This window comes from Trichoderma reesei (assembly GCF_000167675.1).
Source record: "Trichoderma reesei QM6a unplaced genomic scaffold TRIREscaffold_4, whole genome shotgun sequence".
NCBI classification, from domain to species: domain Eukaryota; kingdom Fungi; phylum Ascomycota; class Sordariomycetes; order Hypocreales; family Hypocreaceae; genus Trichoderma; species Trichoderma reesei.
Genome location: NW_006711151.1, coordinates 1043231 through 1069253, shown reverse-complemented (window position 1 = coordinate 1069253; position 26023 = coordinate 1043231). Strand labels below are relative to the sequence as shown.

Sequence of the window (26023 nt, the reverse complement as noted above, 5' to 3'; positions counted from 1 at the left end):
TGTCGCATGGCCTGGACAAGGAGACCTTCCTGGAAGCGCAACTTCCCATCAGGCCCTGAAATGTATGTGCCCAGATACTCTTGAAGATCAGTGTGCTCGTGGTTGTTGATTCGGACAAATCGGTTCCCTGTAAAGTTTGCCAAGTACTCAATCATACTTGTTTTACCAGCCGACGTAGGTCCTTGAATCAGGATGGGGAAGCGCCTCGTGGAGGTTGCTCGGACAAGGTTAAGTAGGTTTCTCTCCACGTAAGGGGTTATGATGTAGTCATCTCGCTCGATGGGGGTCTCCTCGCCTTGGAACAGCCAGTATTGTCGATCCCGGCTCTGGTTCTGGAACTTGACATATTGTCGGCCATCGCCGGGGTGTTTTGGAGGCTGAGATAGGAGGGATTGCGGATTTCCATGCTTGTCTAGGAGATGGTGGTATATCAGGGGCAGGAGCATCTTTTCAGAGTTTCGGTCTAACAGTGTCAGGAAACCCATAGAGAATCCTTCGTACATTGCTCGACGCAGGCCGTAAAAGGGAGCTATAGTGTTGACATAGCTCAACACTCGGGTCAGCGTACGCAAACTGAAGTGAGGAACTTCATTCGCTCCGTCAACCAAGCGCTTCTCCTCCGCCATTCGCTTGGTGTTGAGGTAAAGGCGCGCAATATCATCGCCCGCCTGATCGTTCTTGTTGCTGCCATTGCCCAAGTATGTCTTGATGATGGTGAGGAGATCCTTCAAGTCTTTGTCGGGGCTCTTCACATAGAGCTCGGTGAACCTTGACCGAATGCCAATGGGCAAATCTCGTTTTCCAATATCGGTCGCCGGGTTCATGGCACCAAAGATGCGGAAGTTTGGGTGCGCCACGATCTTTTCAATCTCTCCTGTTTCAGAGAGAAGGATAGACGGCCTTTCGTTCGGGCCGGTCAAGAGGTCTGTGATGCTTTCGAGTGTGTCTGGTGAAGCTAGGTTAATCTCGTCCAGAAGAACCCAGTCGCCATTTCTGACGGCCTTTACCAGATTTCCTTCCACAAAGGAGAATGCAAAGGTGCTTGATCCAGAAATCTGTATATCAAACTGCTCAAGAGTCCGGGCAAACTGATCCCACCGAGGCTTCAGTTCCAGAAGCGCCTGTAGCTTGGACTGAGTCTTCCGCCTCTTGGTAGGTTGGGCGTCGTCCCCATTCCTCGCCTCAGCCTTTTCCAGTTGAACTCTCTCAAGCTCAGCTACGATCTTGAGGAACATCTTGGGCGCCTCTCTCCACAGCTTTGATAGCCTTGACCACTGTCCCTTGGCGAAGCACTTGCCTACCTGCTCCAGATATTTCTGATTCTTGGATGCAGATATTCCCGTCGCTGCAAATAGGTCTTCGAACTCTTCCTTGAGGGGCACAGCCAGGCTTCGGACGTTGACGGGCTTGAAGCCACCTAGAAGGTCGCCCACCTCGCTTTGCTGTGAAAGGTTGACTGCGATCAGCTTGTGACCAAGCGACTCGGCCAGCTGCTGGACGACAGTCGTCTTTCCTATACCCGTCTCTCCGACGAGAAGCACCGGCTCGTTGAGCTTGACCGCTACTGCAATCTGCTCCAATAGCTTCTTTGCGTGAGAAGTGCTTGCAAACGGCCGCTTCGACTTTTGCAATCGGGTAACCGTCTTCTTCTTCCGCAGCTGCACCCGTCCAATGCTAAACTGAGCATCATTCTCTTCCAAAGGGGGTATATTGGCAGTCAAATAATGGTCTGCCCGTTCTTTGGACAAATGCATCTCTTCAGCAATGGCATATGTGAGTTGTCGTCCGAGCTCGTCATCTGGACAACTGCCCACGAAGCAGTCGACCGCTTCCATAAACATCCAGTCTCGCGTGGTTTCGGTGATGGGCTCCTCTCCAGTCGTCGATCCAGCAGCCAGCAGGCACTCCTGTAGTCTTCGGCACCACTTCAAGAGATCCCTCAGGTTCATCTGTCGATCCATTACTCGGCCGCGAGACAGAGAGCGGGGCCCGCTGGTTACTTGTGCCAGACGGCCATAGACAGCAATAATCCCAGGAAGAAACTTCTTCAGGATTGGATGCGTCTGAAGAACTACCTCCTCCAGCTCGGACTGAACCATGGGCTCCGTGTACAGAGACTGCCAAAACCGCATGCCGACAATGCTGGGCAGATTCTCGCGTCCATTCATGCCCATGGACGTCCTCACAGTCGCAAAGAGGCGGAAGCTGTTTGCAGCCTTTATCCTCTCTCCCCGGCTTGGGATCAACAGTTCGTTGCGCTCAATCAGGGGTAGGAAAGTACTGAGAACCTCGGTCGGGGCGCGGTCCAGATCCTCCACCAAAACCCATCTGCCTTCCTTGATTGCTGTGGTTAGCACACCTGGACGCCAGGAGAAGCTGCCGGGTTTCGAATCCGTCGAGTACAGGCCAATGAGCATCTTGGCGTCTGTCTGCTCGTTCAAGTGTAGCGTCACCATGCCGGAGTACATGCCCAGCTGCTTGGCTATCTCATGGACCAGCGCCGTCTTTCCACTGCCGGGCAAGCCATGAAGAAGGATAGGCTCGGGATTGCGAATCATGGCAGCGAGGCGCTCGAGGTTGCTGGTGGTCGTCGCCGTCATGACGAGATCTGATGGGCCGCCCGTGGGCACGGACGGTCGTGGGAGAACAATCTTGCCATAGGATACGGCATGCTGGGTGAGAGACTGGAGGAACGGCTGGCATTCGCCTTGAGACTCTTCAGCATATCGCTTCACCTGCTGGCGCAGTGCGATGATCTTCTTGGCACGCGCGTGCTCATGCAGCGACAGAAACCCGTAGTCCACCAATGCGCCGTCGAAATCAGCGGTGATGGCATTTGCACTGCCGACGTGCAACTCGATGAGCGACTCCAGTTTGTGGTCAGAGGCGTGAAACAGCTGGCAGAAGATGCGAATCGCCAGATATCTCACTGCCCTGCTCTCATGCGCAAACAAGCTCTGCAGGTAATCGGGTGAAATTAATGAGCTGAACGTCCTCAAATCGAAGCTGAAAAGCCTCCAGTATGTTAGTAGAGCCTGCAATAATGCGTCCGCATCCAAGCCCAGAGAAACACCGTCGAGGGCCGGCAGCACCAGGTGAAGTGAAGGCCCCTGCACAGCGTCTTGCTCTCCCGCCTTGCCGGGACACCTCAGAAAAGTCGAGAGATAGGGCGCAAACGGTAGAATCCTGGCAATTGCCGATGCAACCAAGAGTCGTCGCGATCCATTGCCGGCGTTGAGGATCCATCGCGCGCAGATGTCGGAAAAGACGTCCTCGAAATGCGCAAAGATGCGCTCTGTAAGTGTTGGTGTGAGCGCCGCTTCCGCGACAGCATCAAAGAGCTTCGTCGACGGCTGATGCTTGATAATCTCAAGCAGCTCAGCGGGCAGATGGTCCAAAGCAGCCGCATCCCGCAGGAGCGACCTCCTCTGCCGAGAGACATCAATCATGGCCATGATTGAGCTCTTTTTCTCGTCGAACGAAATTGCCGTCTCTCGTGAAACTGCTGCTTGATGCTGCTCTTGGACTTTTTTTTCCTCCAACTTTTTTTTTTATATGAGCGTCCCGCCAACTTTTTCTTTTCCTAGTCGGGAACAAGGGTGCGGGAAGGAGGGGCACTCGGGGCTACGAATTTCCGGGCCAATCAGGAGCCGCTCAGACCGGCAAAGGTGAAGCTTTTCGAAAAACTTCAGGACAGGCCATTCTCACGACGAGCGGCCAAGGCACAATTATCGACAAGCAGATTGCCCCACGAACTCCGCGAATTGGGCCGCGTTACCTGCTCCTGCTCCAGCTCCAGCCTTCATCATCTCTCCCCAACCACAGCAATGGCCTCTCCGTGTCGGTTTGCGGCGCGCTCCTGCGCCCGCCAGCTGCGGTCCGCCGCCGCTCCTCGATCACCCGCACAAGCCTTCCGAGTGTCATGCGCCTCGAGGCGGTACAACTCAACCGAGGCCGAGGCCGTCAACCCCAAGATTGCCGACATTGTCGACCAGATCAGCAAGCTGACGCTGCTGGAGACTGCTGATCTCGTCTCAAGCCTAAAAGTAAATAGATGCCCACCAAAGAGACACTCTCTCACACACACACGAAGTGGCCCGATAGCCAAACCACGGCCGTCATTTCCCGCAAGCACCGTGACTAACCTGATGTTTTCCTTCTTCTTCCCTCTCTCTAGAGCAAGCTGAACATCCCCGATATGCCCATTGGCGGCTTCGCTGCCCCTGCCGCCGCCGCACCCGCCGCCGCCGTTGAGGAAGCCGAGGAGGCCCCCGCTGCCCCCGCCGAGAAGACGCTCTTCACGCTGAAACTGCAGTCGATTGACCCCGCGGCCAAGGCCAAGGTCATCAAGGAGGTCAAGGGCATGCTGGGCCTGAGCTTGGTGGACAGCAAGAAGTTTGTCGAGAGCGCGCCCAAGATGATGAAGGAGAACGTGCCCAAGGAGGACGCGGAGAAGATTATTGCCACCATGAAGGAGCTTGGCGCGGTGGTTGTGATGGAGTAAGGGAAAAGAGAAAAGGCGAAAGGAAAGGGCAAAATATGGGAGGGATTGTCTGCATGATCTTAATGACACGATAGATGGTCGAGGTACATGTACAAAAATCTTGTGTATTATATATATCGAAGAAGAGATGATTTTTTTCCACGTTCTTCCTCTGCATGTCACGGAGTCAATTGGTCTCGTTGTTCCTGCAGCCATCGTTGAACTGCAGAATCCTTCTTTCTCCAGTATCATGGGACGATATAGCAATTCGGGGTATCTCAACGTTCCATAGATACATACAGTTCTCATACCCAATGCGGTACCTGAAAGACACACACATACACACACAAACGCCGCCCAATGCAGATATACTAACATGACAGAGAGAAGAAGAAGAACAAAAGCAAAATCAATGGCGTTTGCCATTCGTCGGCTGCTGGTGCGAACACTGCTGCATCTCCATCTCCTTGGTAAAGTCGTCCCCCTCTTCCGTCAGCAGCCGGTCGTCGTCCTCGCCAAAGTCGCTCGTCTCCTCCCACAGCTTCGTCATCTCGGCGTCTTCTCCCTTGGGGACGGCCCAGATCCTCTCCCGCTCGCGCTTGTGCCGCTCGCGATCCTCTTCGATCCGCTGCTCGACCTGTCGCTTATCCAAGCCGTGAGACGCGGGCCGCCGCCGGGATTTCGACTCGGAGCCCGGCGCGTCCGTCATGTCCACGTCGCTGTTGGGGGACGCGAGGCCCAGGTCGTCATCGTTTGTCCCACGCTCCTTGATGACGTCCTCAATCTGCGCAACCACCTGGTGCTCGAGGAAGCCCTTGTTCTGGAGCCCGTTCAGGACCTGATTGATGCGGCAGTCAGTCAAAGAGGCAAAGCTGGGGGGGGTTAGTGAGAATGGTCGTTCACACTTTTCGGACAACTTTGACATTGGCCGCGCCGGAGCCGTCGTCAGGGGCCACTGCATCGACCACCCGGATGATGTCGCGCTGCATCATGCGGATGTAGTCCGAGTGGCCATCGCGCTGCGCCATGTCGAGGAAGTGCTCTATGAAGTACATGATATTGGCACGTGTATTCATGTTGTTCTGTGGAGGCTCGGTCAGCATTGATCAGATCAGCCAAAAGAAAGGCAAGGTCTCGTTGAGAAGCCATCATCGTCGCCAATCTTCGTCTCCCACTCACCCGTTCAACCTGCTCGAGGATGCATGAATGCAGGTCCTCGTCCATGTCCTTGTATTTCAAGGCATATTGCGCCGCCTTTTGCGCCGAGGCAACGGAGGCATTGAGGTGCTGCAGCTGCGAGCTGAAGCGCATGCGGACCTCGAAAGGATCCGCCATGTTGCGCGCGAGTCCTCTGTCTGGAGAAATCTCTTTGTCGATGTCTGAAGTGCTGCAGCGTGGGAGGCGCAAGGCTGAGATGAAATGGAGGTTGATCTGCGCCTCACTGTGGCTTGACTACCCAGCTAAACTCGGTCAGTTAATGATACAGGGGAAGAAGAAAAGCACCAGCAGCATCAACTGTGCATTTCGTGCATCTCGGTGAGCCACTGCCAACGGTTTGGGCTAGACCGCACCAGCTTACATACATACAGGTACCTAGCTGGAGAAGTACTACAGGCACGCCGTCAAGGCCGGATTACCTTGCTTTGTGCTACTCCGAGCGTCTTGGAATTCGCTATGTAATAGTATGTTTGCTGCCGATTCAGTCGCCAAAATGCAAGCCCACGGTAAAGAGCCGGAAACAGATCCCAGACATGTCGAAGCGGGAGCTGGAGACTTGATTGATGCATCCAATCGCCCAACAGCGGCTGCACGGCCTAAAACCGCCTCCGATTTAGGCCCCTTTGGCCCCCCAGATATAGTACCTAAGGTAGGTAGGTAGCGTCAATCGTTGAAGCCGGAACCCCTGGCACCGAACCTCCAAGCCCAAAGTGTGTAAATACCGTGTATGTACTCGTACTATCCATATTAATCCATCAATAGCACATGCGCCATGTCCATTAGATCTGGTACCCGACTCCTCACATCACTGGTAGTAGAAGGTCAGTTATTACCACAGACGGCAATAGTTGGGTAGCAACGCTAAATGTCCAGGTAGAACGGTGTAAGTGCTAGCAACATCAAAATCAGTCAGCCCGAGTGCAAGCACAAAGCTCAATGATGAGTTGAGGCGACAAACGATGAAACATTGTCGGCTGAGCCATTATCGTTCCCCCCCCCCCCCCCCCCCCCCTCGATATCAATCCTTCCACCAACTCCCTGAAATTGGGGTCTGTCAGGAACCAGTTTAGAGGCCCAGTGCACACCCGGACACCTTTTGTTTCCGTAGATTGCCGTGGATTTACACCAAAATACTACATACAAACCCATGTCCCTTTTATTTCCAAGTATGTACATACCACCTATCCAGGTTGTGATCAGTGAGATCCGTCCCGCTGGGCACCAACCGCTCCGATGACAGCCGTGTGCTGCATTAAAGGGGGAAACACAGAAACCAGTTCACTCTCACTCGTCTCAGTATTTAACTCGCAAATCCCGGACCAACTTCAGATGAAACTGAAGAGAACCAACTTTTTTTCATCTCATCCCTTATATAACAATTATTCCGGCCTGGCGGCAACTTGGGTGGCCCGTACTCTTTCTCTCCTCTCACGTCCCCTGCTTTCGCTCTTCTCCTTTTTTTGGCCACCTGTCAACGCTAGTAGCAGTAAAACTGCCTGTCGAAACCTCATGGGCGACCACTCCGACATCGTCAAGACCACAACGACCTCATCCACCACCACCAACAACAACAACCACACAACCACCACCACAGAAATGTCCAACATGCTGGCTCTCACGCATCACAGCACGCCTCAGCCGCCTCAGGACCTGACCATGGCGGTCTTGGGCTGCGGTAAGTCTCAATGAAAAGCGAAGGGCGAAAAATAAAAGGGCGAAAAGCAAAAAGCAGCCTCACCATGAAAAAAACCCGTCGTCGTCGTCGTCTGAGTTGAGAGACTCATGCAAAAAACTCACTCAGGCACAATGGGCATCGCCATCCTCAACGGCATCCTCACCTCCCTGGTCGAGATGCAAGGCCCCAAGCCCCTCCAGTCCGGCGCCTCGACGCCCTCGGAGGACATCCCGCGCTCGCTGCCCTCGCGCTTCATCGCCTGCGTGCGCACCCCCGAGACGGCCAAGAAGGTCAAGGGCGCCCTGTGGGAGCACTCGTCGGTGCTCAAGGTCGTCCGCAACGACAACCTCGCCGCCGTCCAGCAGTCCCAGGTCATCCTGCTGACCTGCAAGCCCTACATGGTCAGGGACATCCTGGGCGCCCCCGGCATGGCAAAGGCCCTGCACGGCAAGCTGCTCATCAGCGTCTGCGCCGGCATCACCGTCGAGCAGCTCGAAATCGCCCTCCACGGCGCCGTGCCCTCCAAGGACCCCGACGAGGACGGCCGCTGCCGCATCGTCCGCGCCATGTGCAACACCGCCGCCCTCATCCGCGAGTCCATGACCGTCATCAGCGCCACCGAGCCGCCCCTGCCCCGGGAGACCGAGACCCTCGTCACCTGGATCTTCAAGCGCGTCGGCGACGTCGTCTACCTGCCCGCCCGCTACATGAACGCCTCCACCGCCCTCTGCGGCTCCGGCCCGGCCTTTTATTCCCTCTTCCTCGAGGCCGCCATCGAGGGCGCCGTCGCCATGGGCCTCCCCCGTGCTGAGGCGACTAGGATGGCCACTCAGACCATGCGAGGAACCACCGGCCTCATCCAGAGCGGTGAACACCCGGCTCTGCTCAGGGAAAAGGTCTGCACTCCTGGAGGCTGCACCGTTAGCGGCGTGCTCGTCCTCGAGGAGGAGCGCGTGCGTGGCACCATCTCCAAGGCCGTGCGGGAGGCCAGCCGCGTGGCCGGCCAGCTCGGTAAGAACATCCAGGCCGCTACCGTTGTTAACCAGGGCGACGCTCATCTGCACTTTGATGAGTAGGCGAAGTATGTGGGCAGAGGATTTGATGGGTTTCTTTGGTCCATGATGTGTCTTGTTCATATGAAAGAAAAGCATTTGGCATGCTTTGCTTGCTCGGGTTCCCCTGTTATACAATAGATTACATAGAGCCACTGTTTTTTCTTTTCTCTCCTGAAAGTAGTATCAAAGTTTTCCCGCCCAACGCCTGCTATAACATTTCCTATAGACCCTATTTCAGGGGAGTTCATGAAACCAAGCCCCCATATGCCCGCCATTCCTCTCAAGCGTCCTCCACCCTGGCCTTCTTGCTAGACGTTGCCTCTTCCATGACTTCGTCGATGCCGTCATCCGCTTTTCGCTTTCCGTTAGACGGAACAGAGTGCTGCATAGCACGTTCGTGGGCTGCCAGGATCCTGGCGTATTCCAGCTCCACACTGCCCAGCGTTTCTGACAGCTTTTCGATCCTCTCACCGAGGTCCATTTGGGAGAGTACCTCTTTGTTGTGGCGGTATAACCGCTGCTTGACAATGAGCTGCCACAGCTTTTCCTGGTGCTTGTCCGCCGCTGTAGGAGACGGAACGTCGTCATCGAGTGACATGGTCGGCCGAACTGACCGTGGCAGCTGGGACATGAGGTGCATTTCCAGAACGCGGTAGAACTGCCGAGGCGCAATCTTGGCCTTTAGCCGAATCTTCTCGAGGTTTTCCTGCCCAACAATGAGGGGAGGCAGAGGCCCGGACTTGGGTACAGTCACCTTAGTGTCGAGGCGAAGGTTTTTGAATTCGGGCATGTTTCGCAGAAACGTCAAATCGCAAGTATCCCGCAAGTCGTCAAAGGCCTCGTTGGGGTTTTCCACCACAAACTCTTGCGTCTGGGGATGATCGTAGTAGTGTTTGAAGATGGCGTTGTAAAGGTGCGCGCCATTGCCCTTGCCCTGGAACGGCGGCAGAATAATAAACTGGGAGAGCCTTGTTCTGCACGGAAGTTCGGACAAGTCCATGTCACCCGCCGGCAGCTCCCAGTTTTCACTCGGCGAAGTGGGCGGCGTCGGTATCGCTGGGAAATAAAAGAAGCGGTAGACTGTGGCGTAGCCCACAAAAGTGTATGATGTCTTCTCCGGATCGTCGACTGACTTCTGCTTGCGGTACAACAAGAAGAAGGTCCACTTGTCGGCATCTGAGAGATCCGGCGTCGTCGAAGGGCCTGCCTCTCGATCCTCGCCAATGTACGAGCCTCCGTCGATGAACAGGCGAGCAAAGATTTGAATGCGGCTGTTGAGCTGCTTGATGGCAGGATCGAGAAGGCTTGCCGTGCGAACCTCGTACTGGCCATCGGAGCCATCGAAGCTTTTGTACAGCGTTCCGGGCGGAGTCCAGTTGTCGCCAAGCTGCTGCGAGCTGTTCTCAAAGTCCGACCCCTTGACAAAAGCGACTGCAGCAGGTCAGTATAGATGATTTTTGTTTGGTTTACCCAGGATATCCAGGCGGCAAGAGCGCGAACCTTTGGGCAGATGGCCTCCCTCCTCCAGAATTTCCACGATGTCGGTGGGCTCATGCTCGCCGACAGGCTTCATCTTCTTGCTGTATGCGACCCGCAGGTGCGGGCGCATGTCGTTGGCGCGATACCGCAGGTTAATTTTCAAGTCCTTGTATCCAAAGAATTTCTCGTCGTCGCCAAAGATGGAGTAGGTGAACTTGGGGTGGAACGTCGCAATGGTCTTGAGGCCCGCCTTTGACGGCGACACCAGGCTGATGTTGAGCGCATCGTTGGCATCCGCGTACCCTAGATATTAAGTCAGCACTGGAGAGCTCTGAGAGCGCAAATTGAAGCTTACACTCTTCGAGGTCGGGGAGACCAGCCATGGTCAGAGGAGGGGATGCGACGATGCTGAAGCTGTTGCAGCTGATGAACCCTCGAGGTGGTTGATCGCGCCAAGGGAAAAAGATGCGCACGCGAGAAAAGAGACAGGCGGCAACGGCAGCGTTGAGCGCTTCCCAGTGTACGCGATGAGATGAAGACTGAAAGAGAGAAAGAAGGAAAAATACACAAAGAAGAAGAAAATGTGTTCGTTGCAGTAAGAAGGCGACAGGTAAAGAAGCGTCTATCAGCTGCAAATCGAGCCTCGCAGCAAAAGCGCGTCTGCAGCAAGCCAGCCAGCTTAACGCGACTTCAATTAAGCGGCTGCATGCGATACTCTACAGTACTACTACCTTATGTACCGCGGGCTGCATTGATGCCCTGAATCCAAGGCAGAGACAGCCAAGTGCACTAGGCCCTGAGCCGTTAGGGAGCCGTTCCTTGCAATATTACGTCACGCCTGCCAGAGCCGTCGAGTGGGTCTGTGAAACGCATCCAGAGCATCTCCAGCAGCTTCGGTGGGCGTTATCCGGACTTGGTCCATCCATACAACCATTCGATTCGCCCGCAGAAAGTCGTCCACCAGCCGACAGCTGCACGAGCACGAGCATTTTCTGTCTTACGTGCCTTGCAGCAGCTCTCCCAGCACATCGAAAACATCCCGCAACCGCGTGGCCGCCCTGCAGCTTCTGCCGCCCGAGCGCGCATATGGCTCTCCCCCCTGAAGCCTCGCCTCAAGATGCCTGAAATTGCGAGCAGCCCGACGCCAGTGGGCTCCTTCGTCTTCTCCTCCATCGCCCTGCTGCTGGTGTCGCTGGCCGTGCTTCTGATATTGCGCCACTACCTCCCGCTCCGAACGACGCCCGCCTTCTACATCGTGCCCATCTTCTTCGCCCTCTGGCTCCCCTCGGTTCTCGTCCTGCTGGTCCCCATCGACCTCGCTTCAAGCGCCATAACGGACGATGTTGCGTCGCGGGGTATCTGGCTGCCTCAGCGCGTGGTGCTGGTGCTGTGGAGGATCACGTACTGGCTGACGTTCTGCCTGACATGGTGAGAGAGCCTCTATATGACTCTACCTTGTGGTGCATGCATCGCGATTCTAACCTGCCGCCTCTCAGGTTCATCCTTCCCATCCTTGCCGAGTACTCTGACACCGGCTACCGCGAGCCCTACGACAAGTTGATGTATTCGCTCCGTGCAAACGCCCAGTTCTACGCCATGATCCTAGGGGCCGGCGTTGTCGGCCTGGTGTACATCTTCATCTCGTACGAATTCTCCTTTACGGCGCTCAAAGCCCTCCTCATGGCTCTGTCTTACTGCTGGGGTCTGATTCTTGCAATCTACCTAATGGGCCACGGCCTAGTTTCGATACCGCGACACCTCCTTCGAAGCGGAAGCATTAGCGGTAGACTCCGGAGCCTACAGATCAAGGCCCCCAGGGTGTATGAGAAGATGGAGGACTCGCTCACCGCGGTCGAGGAGGTCGAGCAGCAGGTGTCGGAGCTCAGCCGGCGAAAGACGGGAACCGCCGCGGCGTTCCAGGACTGGATCGAAGAGCTTCAGGAGATGGCCAATGTCCCCGAGTCGCAGCCGCGGTCATCGCTCCTCGATCCAACCGCGCCTCGTCAAGCCGTTCCGCATGTCATCACCGAGAAATACCTGGCCGACCTGACGCGGAAACTCGTGCGCGCACGGCATTCACGATCTCAATATGTTGGGGAGTGGACGCGGTTGGTGCACGAGGCCGCCAAGCTTCAGATGATCCTGGACTCGGTCGCCTCCAAGAAGCTCGACTTTGGCGACGTCTCGCCTCACGCCGGCTTCTGGGACAGGGTGAAGATCTTGACGCCGTATTCGCGATACCTCTGCTACTACTACGTCTTTCCATATGTGCGAATGGGTTTCGGTGCGCTTTTGGGTTTCGCCTCTGCTTGCATCGTCTGGTCGGAAATCGTCAAGTTTCCCTTCCCCAAGCTGTCCATTATCCGTGTCAGCGTTGTCCACCACTGGGTGGGCGACAAGGCGCAGGTCGGGTTTGCAGGACAGGTCATCGCGGCGCTTTGGATCTGCTACATGTGCGCTGCGGCTCTTTCGTCCATGACGGAGATCAAGGCATGGCGCGGACGAGCCCTCGTCAAGCGAAACACCGGACACGAAGCAGCGTTCTGGTTCGCGTCGCAAGTGGCCAAGCTCAGTGTTCCCCTCTCATACAACTTTCTCACCTTTCTGTCCAAAGAAGTCTACGAAAAGACCATCTTCTATCACTTCCTCGGGCAGTACGTCGACGTCACGCCCCTGGGCAAGTGGTTCGACAACTTCTTCCCCATCGCCCTGGTGATTCCCATCTTGGCTACCCTGTTTGGGTTATACGGTCGGGTCAAGCGCATCTTTACCGGCGTCGACATCATTGATGACGAGGAGGACAACCCGACGGGCTACGGCACGGGATCTTGGCGCGAGGGCCGCGATCTCATCGCTAGGGAACTGGGAGGCTCAACGCCGCGGCGCAGTGCCCTAGCCAATGGAGCCACGGGCCGAGCAGCTCCTATCCTGTCTATTCCAGCCATCCAAGATTCTTCCGCCAGACCATCGAGATCACCGCTGCGATCGCCTGTCAGCAACACTCGCCGAGCTGGTCAGGCACCGCCTCGCTTCACCGACGAAGTGCCCGAAGACGACAACATCTTTACCATCATAGGGCATCGCATGAAGAACACGGTGGACTCGTTTGAGACGCCGCAGTGGTTCCAGGACATTGGGCAAGGCATCAAGAAGCCCAAGTGGATGGGAGGAAGCGATGCCCAGCCTGCGAATGCCGCCAGCGGGAGCAGCAGCAACAATAATAACGGGACGGACATAAGGAGGTGGTTTGGAGGCGGTGATAGCCACATCCGCATCTGATTCAAGACAAGTGCCCTTGCCGCTTTTTATTTCTTTTTAATCCTTCTTCTGGGTATATATATGTTCTGTCTTGGATATGGGCGACGTCATGGAGTTGGGGTGCTTGATGACATCTAGGGTCTGTGGAGTTTCTGTTTTCTTCACTTCCTAGATTATAGATTCAGCCGTTGTTGTGTTTCAAACTTTTTTTTTTTCTGTTTTGTTATACCAGCGTTGTAATATCTCGTCTTGATACATATTCACTTCAAAACGGCTTCAAGAGCGTCCATGAATTAATTCCTCAGGTATATTACTTTATACAATTTGTACCTATAAGTCGCCTGCTATCTACTTCTTGATGCTGAAGTGAAGTCGTCAACCGCCTAAACCAGCAAACCCCCAAACATTAGAGCAGCACTCAGACCCAAGCAAAAACAACCCCCCCAAGATAACAACAACAACACACAAAAAAATTACTTGGCCCATTTCATGAAAACTTTCGTCAAGGACATCATTACCGTCATATCCATCATCATCATCATCATGTCACTTGTCCCTCTCAAATCAATCAATTATCCCACCCCCTCTCTTGTTGTTTATCCGGGCGCGCGCGCAATTTTCCCAATTTCAAGCCTGATGAATGGGCTTGCTCCGGCTATTCCACGTATGCGTCTTGCTCATCGTCCTCTTGCGCAGCGAATTCAAGATATTCATCTCCATCTGCTCAATGTCGCCCTCGAGCTTCTGGTCGTCGTTTGCGTAGCGCGCCTCGCGCCGGCGGTCGTACCACAGCCAGAAGCCGACGATGAGGGCCGTCAGCGGGATGGTGATGACGAAGTAGACCCATAGCCAGTTGGAGATGACGGGGTTGGCGTCTGCTCCGTTTCGAGAAAAGGATTGTATCAATATCTTGTGCTTTAAGGGGGAAGGGGGGGGGCCAAGAAGGGGGGGGGGGGGGGGGGGGGGGGGGTTTACGTACCGGCGTCAAAGTTGAAAAAGGTCATGCTAAAGACGGAGGCGAGATACGTGCCCGGGAGAAAGAGCGCGCCCATGAGGGAGATTGTCTTCATGGCGGTGCTGTCCCGCTTGCTGGCGTGGGCGATGCGCCGCTGCTCGCCGGCGATTTCGAGGTTGAGCCGTGCCTCTCGCTGAGATATGATATTGTACAACTGGAATCAGACAAGAATCAGGACGTTAGCAGACACAAACCAAAGGGGGAGAGGCCCTGGATGATAAAAAAAAGAAAAGGAGAAAAGGGACCTGGAGAGCAGAAGAAGAAGAAGAAGAAGAAGAAGAAGAAGAAGAAGAAAGAAAGAAACTTACCGCCTCCCGCTGAACCTTCAACCTCTCCAACGTGGTATGAATGTAATTCTCCAAGCCCTTGAGCTTGACCTTGTAAAACTCCATCCGCGCAAGCATGCTCCGATGCAGCCTATCAATCGTCTTGCGATGCCTCTCCTCCTCCTCAGACAAGAAATCCCTCTTGGCATCCATCCACGAGACCTTGAACCGCTCCATGCACAGCTCCATCTCCCTCACCAGCACGAAATACGCCTGCGGCCGCTTCCACATGACATGGCTGTGGCACTCGACCAGGTCGCGGTTCAGCCCGTCGACGGACAAGATGCCGTCCTGGAAGTACTGCTCGCCCTCCTCCACCTCGTCGCGCATGCTCACCGCGTTCTCCAGCCGCCGCAGCCAGTCGCGCGCGTCGCGCTGCTTCTCGTCGTTGGCCGGCGACAGGTCGTGCGACAGGATAATCGTCGACAGCAGCATCGGGTGGCCGACCTGCGCGCTGCACCCGCGCAGGTGCTTGAGCGCGGGCGCAATGTCGGAGCTGGGCGTGCCCTTGATGAAGCCCGTCGTGATGCCCGTGTTGAAGGCGTACGACAGCATCATCTCCCACCCGCGCGTCTTGCCCTTTTTGCGCACGTCTGATTTGCGGTGGACAATGTCTGCAAAGACAACAACACACACACACATACACACACGTTAGAAGAATCATCTTTGATATAAGGGGAGGGATGGAAGTTTCAAACATACGCAGATGCGGATCGTCGTCGTCCTGGTCGTACGCGCACCAGAAGAACGGCCCGACGACAGACGACGTCTCGATGGCGCCAAAGGGCAGCTTGAGCGTCCTGACCATGGACATGTACTTGTCCTTGGGCAGCGAGATTGTCCTCGGCATGAAGGTGTCCTTGTGCTGGGCGTCTTTCTGGATGCTGTAGCATTTGTTCAATGTTAGCGGTTGGATGAAACTGGTGGTCATCGACACGCGCTCATAGCAGCTTTGAATAACGGACGGGAGAAAGTCGTGATATCAAAGGGGGGGTCAAGACTCACACCAGCCGAATGGCGCTCAACAGCTTGGTGCCCTCTGGCAGCTTTGGCGGTTCAAAGGCCCCCTATCCAAAAGCTTCAAGTCAGTCACACAACGACACACTCTCAAAGTGTCCCAGGGTCCAGCCCCGTTCAATGCCTCCTCATCCCATCCCATCGCATCTGCATCCTCATCAACGCCTCTCTCCATCGGCCAAGCAAAGAATAAGAAGGCAATCATCAACTCACCCTCCGATTCAGGAAATTCTCAAATTCCGACATGGGCAGCGCATGCTCCTCGACCGAGTTGTGAAGCGGATTCTGTGTAGATGCAAGTCAATCCCATGAGCCTCCATCAAATCCCCGCCATCGCCTTCCATGTCATCTCCAACCCTCGTCTTTCTTCAATCTCGAAAAGCCCAACTCACCGAGTAATTGAAAATCTCGACATAGCTCGTCCTCTCTTCGACGACGCGACACTCGTCCAGGAAGAACTTGAACATGTACTCGTCCATCTCTGCGCCGCCTCTTTCTTTGTTTCTCTTCAAATTCCCCTTTTCTTCGAACCAGAAATCCTTCTCTTCCAACCCGGCCACTGCTAAAATGAGCGCGCAACGCCAACGCCTCTTCTCAATCGCGACCGGATCAGTCCACAGCCTCGATGGAACTTTCGCAATGACAACGAGTCGTAATGAAATCAGAAACAGGCAATCCCAATGATGACCGCCGTCGTGCTGCTCAATCGAGTCCCTGCCGCTGAAATGTCCACCCAAAAAAAAAGAATCACGTACACGACACCCGCTTTGCTCGCTCGCTCGTTATGCAATGCAAATATGCACGCTTATATGATCAATCGGATGACAAATTGGCAAGATAGTCTCAAGCCGAGCATCAATTCCAATGCATCAAGCCAAAAAGTCAAGATCAACAGAAGAACAAGATACCAATACCTTGTTCCATCAAATACGACAAAACAGTAGGTACCTTAGGTAACAAAGTAACGATAGTCGCAGGACTTCTCAGCAATTCTCCACTAGGTAGGTACAAGGCGAGAGAAAAGGGGGGAAAGTCTCTCCAAAGCAGTCTCAGAAAAGCTTGTCAAAACCGATGGAAGAAAGAAAGAGAGAAAGGGTTCCAAAAGAGACAAAACCCCGATGCCCGAAAAAATTACAATTGGATGCATGTCTCGGTAACACCCCAGCCTCTCCTCTCGCAGATACCTTACCTTACCTTATGTAGCAGACAGCAACCAAGCACGCAAGCACACGCAAACAGCCAACCTACCAAAAGGTACCGCAATATGGCCTGGTAAAACCCAACCTGCATAAAGACACAAGGAAAAGCCCACACAAGAACCTACCACAACCCCCCCTCTACAATCAGTACATACTGTACTACTATTACATGTAATACCTGGGTAGAGCAATACTACTCGTAAGGATATGCCACAGCGAGAGGCAGGGGATCTGTCACAAAAACCCCACGTCAGCCAGCACCAATGCATGCCCCCCCTGTTTAGTAGGTACATACATACAAGATGCTCTCTGATGAAGAAACGATGATGGGCATGGCAAAAGCCGAAGCTAAGAAAGGCTTGTATGGTTGCCAAGGTAGTGACATGCAAGCATCTTTGCAATGCCTCTTGAAGCTTCAATTCGTCAAACTGCTAGAATCAAGCCGGCGATTCTTCACTACAAGATCAACTCCCGTCCATGTATCTGGCGTCGCATAGATAGGTACCTTCAACGTAATACTTGAAAAGACGACTTGTGAACCACAACTTCAACTTCTTCCAACAGAGAAACGAGCCTCCTCCAGATAGAAGACTCCCAAGTCAATGCCCATCAATGGGTCTCGGCGAGATCAAAGTCCCCTAATTCGCCTCCAAAACCGCTCCAAGTAAGGTACACGCCAATCTACCTAATACCGGCCTAACATTCCCACCGCCTTTTTCTGCACAACGCAACCTCTTCTCGACAAAGAAAAACGACAAAACGACGACGCAATTCGATGCCCTTCCAACCCCAATCAACCGAATCTGTTCCAAGCAAGGGGGCCCTCTGCAGTGCGCGCGCTTGCAGAGATTTTCCATGGGTCTGCCTCGCATCTCTACCTACCTTACCTACCTTACCTTACTTAGTACCAAAAGTCCACGCGCATTGACCCTTACCGTGCTCCCTCACCCTTACCACCTGTGTCCAGTATCACTTCAAGGTTAGGTAGGGTAGGTAGAGGGAGGTAGGTACATGTAGTATCAGCACCAAGACCACACACATGCAATGAGACTATCGAAATACATCACAAGACCAGTCAGGGGCAAAAGTACAAGTCATATTACTATTCTGTAGGTACGGAGTATGATGAGAAGCACATGCAAAGCACAACCTCTGGCTCAGCTCCCTCGACATCGGCACCTCCAGGTCAAAAAAGTATACAAGACCCCAAGTACCTAGATATGCGTCCCCCTTTTACTCCCCTTCTCGCCCATCATAGCCCAAGAGAAGGAACAGAAGCAGGAAAAGGGACAAACAACAACAGGGGGAAAAAAGAATAAAAGATGGATATACAGGTGCGTCGTATAGTTGGCTACCGGGCGAGACAGATTTGGCCTTGCAGCAGCAAACACAGCTCCCCTTCCTCCCCAATACACGTTTTCCGACACAGACTCCAGGTCAAAAGAGCCCCCCCATGACCGATCGAACCGCCCTTTCCATAGAGAGAGATAGAGAGAAAGAAACCCATTCTCCAATGCAGAGCCCATCACCGAGATGCAACCAAGCAAACGGCCCAGCAGCCCACCTCTTTTACATCCCAAACCCCAAAAGAAATAAAGGCAAACATGCTCCTTTTGCTTTCCACTCAGGCCACACGCTCAAAGCCTCATCGTCAGTCGTCAACGTGCCCGCGTATGCCTCGATTCGAACGTTGCTGATATACTCAAAAGTCGGGAAACAAGTTGCCATATCTGCATTGAGCGTTAGCATTTTGAAACGGCTTGCCAGAGAGAAAGAAGAAGAAAAAGCACTCACTCGTCAGGACCGCCCGGACCCCCGTACTTTTCGGGGTCCTCGGGGTATCGGTCAAACTGGCTGGCGTCGCCGGATCCTGCCTTGACCGGCGGCGTATACGGAGCATCAATGTCCTTGCGTGCCAATCGGTCCCACGTAACCTCGGCAAACCACGGGTGGTTCTTGACATCTTGTGAGCCTCCAAACAAGTTTCCCAGCCGCTTGGTCAAGTCCGCCGTGATGAGTCTCTCGAGCAGGTTCTGTGCATCCGGGTTGATGTACGCCGGGTACTTGACCTTGCCCTTGAGAATGTTTTCGTATATACGCATGGGGGAACCGCTGTCCCAGAATGGCGTGTATCCGCAGAGCATCTCGTATATCAGGATTCCGAGAGACCACCTAGAGCACGCATCAGTTTATCCGCTCATTCGACCGCACCATTGCACCAAGCCGCCACCACTCACCAGTCCACAGACTTGTTGTAGCCCTTGTTAGAGACTACTTCAGGAGCCAGATAGTCTGGTGTTCCACATAGCGTCCATGTCTTGTCGGGGACGCGCTTCGCGAAGCCAAAGTCGGTGATTTTGAGGTGCCCGTGCCGGTCCAGCAGCAGGTTTTCGGGCTTCAGGTCGCGGTAGATGATGTTTTTGGAGTGCAGGTATTCCAGAGCCAGCGTGGCCTCGGCGGCGTAGAACTTGGCGACCGGGTTAGGGAATCGCTGGTGGATGACAAGGTGGGTTAGCCAAAAAGGTCCAACAAGACGACAAATGGATATCGGGAACTCTCATACCCCGGATTTTCTCAGCAGCGAAAACAGCTCGCCACCCTCGACAAAGTCCATGACCATGTAGAGATTCTTCCAGTCCTGAAAGGTGCCCCACAGGGTGATGAGGAAGGGGTGCTTGACGTCGCTCAGCATGCGGCGCTCGTCGTTTGTGTGCTCGACCTGCTTCATCTTGACGACCTGCGCCTTCTTGAGCACCTTGACGGCGTAGAAGCGCTGGTTGTGCTTGGACTGGACCAGGTGAACGCGGCCGAAACTACCGGTGCCCAGCGTCCTCAGAATCTCAAAATCGCCGAGCGAGTACTTGCCCTTGGTGACGCGGGGCTGGGATAGCGATACGCTGTGGCCGTGGTGGATCTGCTGTTGGTGGTGGTGGTGCTGTTGTTGTTGTTGTTGTTGTTGAGGCTGATGGTGCTGCTGCTGCTGCTGAGGTTGCTGCTGTGGGGGCTGTTGCGGTGGTTGTTGTTGTTGTTGTGGTTGCTGCTCATTGGGAGGGTCCAGCTGCATCGCCGACGACATGTGATGGTGCTCCTGCTGCTGCTGCTGCTGCTGCAGCTGAGCGGCATTGGCGTCGGCCATCTGGGCGCCTACAGGAGCGGAGGGCTGGTACGACGAGGGGGGGTAGCCGTTGGCCGAGCCGGCATTCTGGGGCGAATTGATGAGGTTGCTGATGCTGGGGAGGTTCTGCGAGTCGTGGCCCGGCGCGTAGGGATGGGGAGGCTGGAGGGCGGGATTCATGGTCGGCTGGGCGGTGGGCGAGAGGGAGTGGGAGAGCTCGAGGGGGGCGGCAGAGGCGGAGGCGGGAGACAAGGCGGGAGAGGAGGAGGGCGCGGCCGTGGCCGAGAGTCGCGCGGCAGCGGGGGCAGGAGCAGGAGCAGGAGCAGAGGCTGAGGCGGAAGCGGAGGCCAAGGGCGAGGCCGAGGCTGCGGACGTCGAGAGCAGGGCGGGCGAAGCTGGCGAGAGAGACGAGGCCGGCGCAGGAGCTGGCGTCGACAGCGCGGGTGCGGAGGCGGGAATGGGGGTGGATGCGGACGGCGAGATGGAGCCAGGCGAGGCGGCGGCGGTGCGCTGGGGGGGAGGAGCGCCTAGCAGGGCGCCTGGAAAGGCGCTGTGGTTGCCGCTGCTGCTGCTGAGGCCAGCAGTGAGGTTGGTGCCTGTCGCTGTACCCGCACCAGCACCAGCACCAGCACCAGCAATGCCCGAGCCCGCGCTCGATGCGGCAGCGCCTGGAGGGCCCGAGGTAGCGGTACCAGCGCTGGCACCACCCGAGCCGGGCTTGAAGGTGATGGCTCGCGGCTGCGTCTGTTGGTGCGTCTGCGTCTGCGTCTGCTGCTGCTGCTGCTGCTGCGCCGCTGTCGAGTCGTCCCAGCTCTTCTTGGATGCGACGGGGCTGGTGGGGTGCGCTGCGCTGTGGTGGTTGCTGCTGCTGGCCTTTGCGGAGGGGTCAGAGCCGGAGCTGCCCTCCTTTGTGCGCTTCTTCTTGAGGAACGAGCCGAAGGAAGGCATTAAAGCAGGATAGCGACGGATGGATGGGATTAATTTGAGAGGGGGGGGGTTGGTTCGGGTGGGTTGTAGCAAGGCGGCGAGAAAGGCTTTTTTTTGCGGCGACGGACGGACGGTTGGGCCGGGGCAGAACAGGGAGAGAAAGGGAATGGAAGGGGAAAAAAATCCAACAAGATGGATAATGATGCAAACAAGATGAAAGCAATTGGAATTCCAGCTCAATCGAGGGGCTGGAGAGCCAAAAAGAGCAAAAGCGGGCAGCGGAACGGATGGCAATTGGGTTTGGGGACCTCTAATTAGATCCGAGCCAGGCAAACAGAAAACTGCGGAGGCTCTCTCGATTCCAGTGATGTCGCCGTGGTTGCTTGTTCTTCAAGGTGTCACTTGGGCTGCTGGCGGCGATCTGGGCTGGGGAATGATGAGATAGTACTCTGTACTGTAATAGCCCGTGTGTAGGGCCTTGAGCTGAGCCGAAATGCACTGTAACTGATCAAATACCACCCGACCGGTTGGTGCCTCGTATGCAAGATGCAGCTGTGCCGTTTTAGCTGGAGCTGGAGCTGGAGCTGGGAGGGGCGACGAAGAGGGCGGGCAACCTGGAAGCTTGCAGAGCTGGGAGAGGCGCCGTTGATTGGCAGTGCGGTGGTGCTAATGATGTCCAATGTACCTTGGCTGGAGGTATTAGGTGGTTTAAGAAGAGGGAGAGGCCGCTTGCAGTGAGTCCAAAGGCTTCAGCGTCCGAGGGGGCGTCTTGAATGATCTGCTTCAGGGGTGCCGAGGCAGATGCCGGAAGCTGGCAAAGGCGACGGGAGATGTTTCTTTCTTCGTTCTGAAGTGTACACTTCTATTGTTATTAGTGCAAGTCTTGATTCAACATTTGAGGCGAGCAAGTGTGAAAATTGCAAGGCAATCAAAGCCCGTGCAAAAGGAACCTCCGGTCCAGTCAGCATTTCGGGCGTCCAGTCTTGAATCAGCAATGCAGGGCGTCAAATGGGCGTCATTCAGGGCACACACGACACGGCACAACGCTAATAAGGAGCCCAGCTAGCTAGGTCGGGTCTGGTCAGTTGCAGCCTCAACCTCACCATCCACGTCTGTACTACCTACCGCCTTGCCTTGCCTTTACTTTAACCTTGTTCATTGCGATGAAAAGAAGCAAATTGATTGGGCAAGATGTTGCTCTTGCTGTTACTTTTGCTGTTGGTATCTACTCGTATTTTTTTTTTTAAACAACTTCAGAAGCAGCAGTCAACAACAGTTCAAACGACTGAGATGGACTTGATGCGGCAGAGCGGCTCTGGGACGGGCTGGGATCGGCTGTGGCGCTGCGAATCGAAGCAATCGATTTGGCGAGATTGGAGAATCAAAGCGTCCTGGCCTGGGCTTTGGCTGCTTCTCCTTTGCGTCTGCTTACATACCTTCTGCTTCTTCTCTCTTGTCCTTCTCCTGCTCCCAAGGTAAGGCAAGGTACTATTACTACTTATATCCCTATGTCTTCAATTGCTCCAACGTGACCCAACGAGACTCAAGGTAGGTATCGATCGAATGCCCCCCCCCTCCATCCGTCCAAGTCTCTCACGATCCAGGATCCAGTGCCCTCTTCAGCAACAACCGGCCTCCGTCCAAGACCAACGTGGTGCTCAGGCCAAGTGCTGCGCCCTACGCAATCAAATAGCTTTCGCAGAGTGGCCCCACGGCAATCCTCGGTGCGAGGTCAATACTAGCTGAAACACTGCAATTTCGCTGTCGGGTTGATGTGCTTTTGTCTCTCTTTTCTGATCGTGATGCTGTCTTTACAGTACTATTATTTGTCCTCGAGCTGAATCAAGAATGGCCGTCTTTATGTGCTGAGACACCAGACACATGGAGATGCACCAGAGTGACCGCAGCTGCATGCGTCGCGCCCTGCTTCTGACTAGGTACTAACCTACCTACATGTACCTACCTATCGACTACCTACCTAGGTAGGTAGAATCACACACAGCAGCACATAGATACAGTATAGAAGCAGCAAATCCTCGTAAGTGTCGGAGCTGAATAAGCGATCGGTAGATGTACAGTACGATGATGACGCCAGGCGTGGGAATTTGGTGCCTCCCTCCAGCCGGGACTAACGCTGCAAGATGATGATGGATGGCTCCTCGGCGAGGATCTGGGCTACTATGTAACATTGATGTTTGAATTACTATGACCAACAGCCGACTCGAGATTGAGCAGCAATTGCTATATGTATCTCGTGGCTTTGCATTTTCTCCTTATTTTGTTAACAGATTTATGAATTCATGATTTTGGCAGCGCAATTACGATCATGGCCCCCCTTTGCATTTCAATGGCTGGTTAGCAGAGTCCCGAAGCAGCCGTCGATGTAAATCACACAAGCTAAAACCCGCCACGATCCCAGGTATGCGGGGGATGTCCCTGATTCATCTTTGCGCCAGCAATCCTGTACATACATACATTTGGTAGGTCAGTAGCCTTGCAGGTTCCAACGCTGTTTAGCTGACGAGGCCAAAATATCAAAGGATCACACAATGCAGAGAGGCAAGAGTAAAGCTACCTCTAAAGTTCAAACCTTGGCGTTTCCCCTCATTCTTGTGCTTCTTGAGCGCCGTCGAAACTTTGTAATTCCGCAAGATGGAGGCTACGTCACGAAGCAGTCAAGCAATTCGAGCAAACAGACCCCGTTCAATTCATTATAGGGGCTTACCGAATTGGCATTCGACTTCCACTTCTTCCCTGGACGAAACCATCAAAAGTCAACTCCAAGTTGTTGAATGGCTTAGAAATCCAAAGTTTCGTCTTCTTCCTCATCAGACAAAACCAGATGTGCGCAACCGTACTGCATTCCTCACACCGAACTACCCTGCAACCTTCACATCACCATACATGGATGGTCAGACTAAAACCCTTTTGGACAGCTTCCTTTCCTCGAGCTCACCTTAGCTGAGGCACCTCAGGGCATATAACAAACCCTTTACACTAATAAGGTAGGTAGTATATCAGTCGGAACACCACACCGATGAACTGGTAAAAAACTTCATTTCATTGCTAGTAATGCGTTCTCGCCCATCCGCCAACCCTTCACTTCACGGAGATGCCATGTAGTGTCTTGCAAGTCCACGCCCACCCAACCCCCATGCTAGGTTAGGTAGTCAAGCAACACCCAAAGTCCCAGAAAACGCCTAGCACAGCGAAGAGCTCCTCAACAACAGAAATGCCCAGCATCCAATCCTATAAGTAGTATGCTTCTGGTGGTGGCAACGACGTCTTCCCCCTACCTCCCCATCATCTTTTGGGAAAGTGGCCAATTGTTTTCTTCTGCTTGGGTCAGTTGGCCGGGTGAGTTCCAACAGCCCTCCTCTCCTTGCCTTCTCAGAAACATCCATACATGCGCTTCACGTGCTTGTACTCAGAACCTGTGGCTCTTGGACTTTGCCCTGTACACGGTAAAGCCAACGTACGCACCGCCCGCCACGAGGATAAACAAGACAATCTTGAAAAAGAACCACGTCCAGCTTCCGCCGCTCGTTTCGACCGGAGCCTTGACCTTGTACGAGCCCTTCGGGGCTCCCTTGCCGGGGCCGCTAGCCACGGGGCTGGTGTAGAGGTTCTTGGACACGACCGAGATGATGTCGTGGTTGTCGCTCAGCTCGCCCGTCTCGGCGCTGAAGCCCAGGTACGCAATGTTGGGGATCGAGGGCGGGTTCTGCACCTCGAAGCACACCAGCCAGTCGCCGACCGTCTTGTACTGCAGCTCCAGCTTGAGGCTCTTGTCCTGGAAGTAGGTCAACCGGAGCTTGGTCGGGATGCTCGAGTGGCGGAGGCCGCGCGCCGAGCAGCCGGCCAGCTCCGTGTCCTTGCCGTCGTTGTTCTTGTCGTACGACGTCTGGCCGTCGCCAAACATGGCCATGACGTAGGGGAAGACGACGCCCGGCCGGTTGTTCTTGTACGTGTCGACAAAGATGCCCAGGCCCTCGAACTTGTCGGCGTGGCCAAAGACGGGCCCGAGCTGGCCGCGCTGCTTCGTGATCCACATGGCGAAGCCATCGCCGTACAGTGAGTTCTTGCCGTGGATCTTGAACTCAACCTCAATCTCCCAGTTGGTCGCCGTGAGGGGCACCCGTGAAAAGAGCCAGCCGTTTTGCGAGGGTCGGTCGGAGGTCAGGCGGATGTATCTGCAGCAGAGTTGAGCTTTGTGAGCCGCACAATGGGCGCGAGCGCGTGCTTGCTGGGTATACAAGTAGACATGGAAAGGGGAGGGGGGCTTCTGAACGTACGAGTCTGTCCGAATAATTGTATCGCCGCCAAAGTCAAACCATCGGCTCTGCATGTCAGAGTCCAGGTAGGGCTAAAGAGAGAAACCAAAGCAGGTTAGAAACTCGGCTCAACTTCCAGCGGTCTTCGTCTTTGCATTCCATCCTCTGCTCCTCCCCCTTCTCCTCCTGTCCCTCTCCTCGGTTTGCGACTGACTTGTTCGAGAGTGTGCGTCTTGAGCTGCGCGCAAACTCCGTTAGCTCACAGTTAAACTCGTGCGCAAACTCCTTGTCCAGATCAACCAACCGTTATGCTCCTAAAGTCCTCCTGGGCCGCCGCAGTCCACGCGAACGCCGCGGCGAGCACGGCCGACAGCGAGGAGAGCCGCATCTTGGGAGCGATTCGATCGTGACGGCAGGGATCCAATTTCCAATGGTCGGGCAGTCGGCGAGGTCGCTTGGAGAGCAGCACGGGTTCCGATATCCGAAGCCGCCTCTCTCGTCGTCGTCGTCGGGTGGGATTTGTCCGTTTGTTTTGTTCAGAGAATGTCCAGCAACGAAGCAGCAGCCAGTGAGGCAGTTCACATGGGAGGTTCCGAAAGGCCACAATTCGTGTTGAGCCCGCGACACAGTGCTAATCTTTGATAGGCCAGACTGTAGAGGCACGGAGGCGTCGCCCCTGCTAGCACTAGATTTCTGGAAGGGGGTTGCTTGTGGTACTGCTACTTTGCCAACCGTTGAGGTCTGAACCGTTGACTTGAGCCACAAAATTATCATTATTGGAGTAGCTGAAGCTTACATGATATCCTGACACTCATTCGTGCACATCAAAAGACTTATAACTTGATACTACGCCAATTGGCTTTGAAAACCAGCGTAGTGATACATTTCCAGCGAGTGAAATTTGGCTGTTCCGCGGTCATATAAAGTGCCTGTACCTCGAGCTGACAGCGGCCACGCCCGTGGTGGGGCATCGTGCACTGTG

The 26023-nt window shown here is 54.6% G+C and overlaps 9 protein-coding genes across 9 annotated transcripts; 3 read left to right on the top strand and 6 right to left on the bottom strand.

The window, feature by feature from the left end:
- Positions 1–3827: 3827 nt before the first annotated feature.
- TRIREDRAFT_57595 (uncharacterized protein) lies at positions 3828–4504 on the top strand (the record flags this gene model as incomplete). Its single annotated transcript, XM_006963365.1, has 2 exons — positions 3828–4046; positions 4178–4504. The coding sequence occupies 2 exons, from the start codon at positions 3828–3830 to the stop codon at positions 4502–4504; spliced, it is 546 nt and encodes a 181-aa protein (XP_006963427.1).
- Positions 4505–4892: 388 nt separating this feature from the next.
- TRIREDRAFT_104958 (uncharacterized protein) lies at positions 4893–5818 on the bottom strand (the record flags this gene model as incomplete). Its single annotated transcript, XM_006963187.1, has 3 exons — positions 4893–5321; positions 5389–5565; positions 5663–5818. 3 exons carry the CDS (start codon positions 5816–5818, stop codon positions 4893–4895), a joined length of 762 nt encoding a protein of 253 aa, XP_006963249.1.
- Positions 5819–7306: 1488 nt separating this feature from the next.
- Positions 7307–8452, top strand: TRIREDRAFT_57868 (delta 1-pyrroline-5-carboxylate reductase; the record flags this gene model as incomplete). Its single annotated transcript, XM_006963364.1, has 2 exons — positions 7307–7376; positions 7503–8452. 2 exons carry the CDS (start codon positions 7307–7309, stop codon positions 8450–8452), a joined length of 1020 nt encoding a protein of 339 aa, XP_006963426.1.
- A 259-nt stretch (positions 8453–8711) lies between these two features.
- Positions 8712–10463, bottom strand: TRIREDRAFT_120737 (uncharacterized protein; the record flags this gene model as incomplete). The annotated part of the gene is made up of 3 exons (XM_006963186.1): positions 10266–10463; positions 9932–10213; positions 8712–9862 (listed from the first exon to the last, which is right to left on the bottom strand). The coding sequence occupies exons 1-3, from the start codon at positions 10291–10293 to the stop codon at positions 8712–8714; spliced, it is 1461 nt and encodes a 486-aa protein (XP_006963248.1). The 5' UTR covers positions 10294–10463.
- A 546-nt stretch (positions 10464–11009) lies between these two features.
- TRIREDRAFT_75975 (uncharacterized protein) lies at positions 11010–13189 on the top strand (the record flags this gene model as incomplete). Its single annotated transcript, XM_006963363.1, has 2 exons — positions 11010–11338; positions 11407–13189. The coding sequence occupies exons 1-2, from the start codon at positions 11028–11030 to the stop codon at positions 13187–13189; spliced, it is 2094 nt and encodes a 697-aa protein (XP_006963425.1). The 5' UTR covers positions 11010–11027.
- A 606-nt stretch (positions 13190–13795) lies between these two features.
- Positions 13796–16005, bottom strand: TRIREDRAFT_58051 (uncharacterized protein; the record flags this gene model as incomplete). Its single annotated transcript, XM_006963185.1, has 7 exons — positions 13796–14046; positions 14148–14316; positions 14492–15123; positions 15212–15393; positions 15515–15576; positions 15740–15811; positions 15919–16005. The coding sequence occupies 7 exons, from the start codon at positions 16003–16005 to the stop codon at positions 13796–13798; spliced, it is 1455 nt and encodes a 484-aa protein (XP_006963247.1).
- Positions 16006–18427: 2422 nt separating this feature from the next.
- Positions 18428–20020, bottom strand: pkac1 (catalytic subunit of cAMP dependent protein kinase; the record flags this gene model as incomplete). The annotated part of the gene is made up of 5 exons (XM_006963184.1): positions 18428–18455; positions 18520–18897; positions 18963–19216; positions 19289–19831; positions 19874–20020. The coding sequence occupies 5 exons, from the start codon at positions 20018–20020 to the stop codon at positions 18428–18430; spliced, it is 1350 nt and encodes a 449-aa protein (XP_006963246.1).
- Positions 20021–20213: 193 nt separating this feature from the next.
- On the bottom strand, positions 20214–20788 carry TRIREDRAFT_104952 (uncharacterized protein; the record flags this gene model as incomplete). The annotated part of the gene is made up of 1 exon (XM_006963183.1): positions 20214–20788. A coding segment is annotated over one exon (575 nt), but the record flags the coding sequence as incomplete, so codon positions are not given.
- Positions 20789–24194: 3406 nt separating this feature from the next.
- On the bottom strand, positions 24195–25594 carry TRIREDRAFT_75972 (uncharacterized protein; the record flags this gene model as incomplete). The annotated part of the gene is made up of 4 exons (XM_006963182.1): positions 25346–25594; positions 25256–25279; positions 25063–25133; positions 24195–24960 (listed from the first exon to the last, which is right to left on the bottom strand). Exons 1-4 carry the CDS (start codon positions 25427–25429, stop codon positions 24195–24197), a joined length of 945 nt encoding a protein of 314 aa, XP_006963244.1. The 5' UTR covers positions 25430–25594.
- Between the last annotated feature and the right edge of the window lie 429 nt (positions 25595–26023).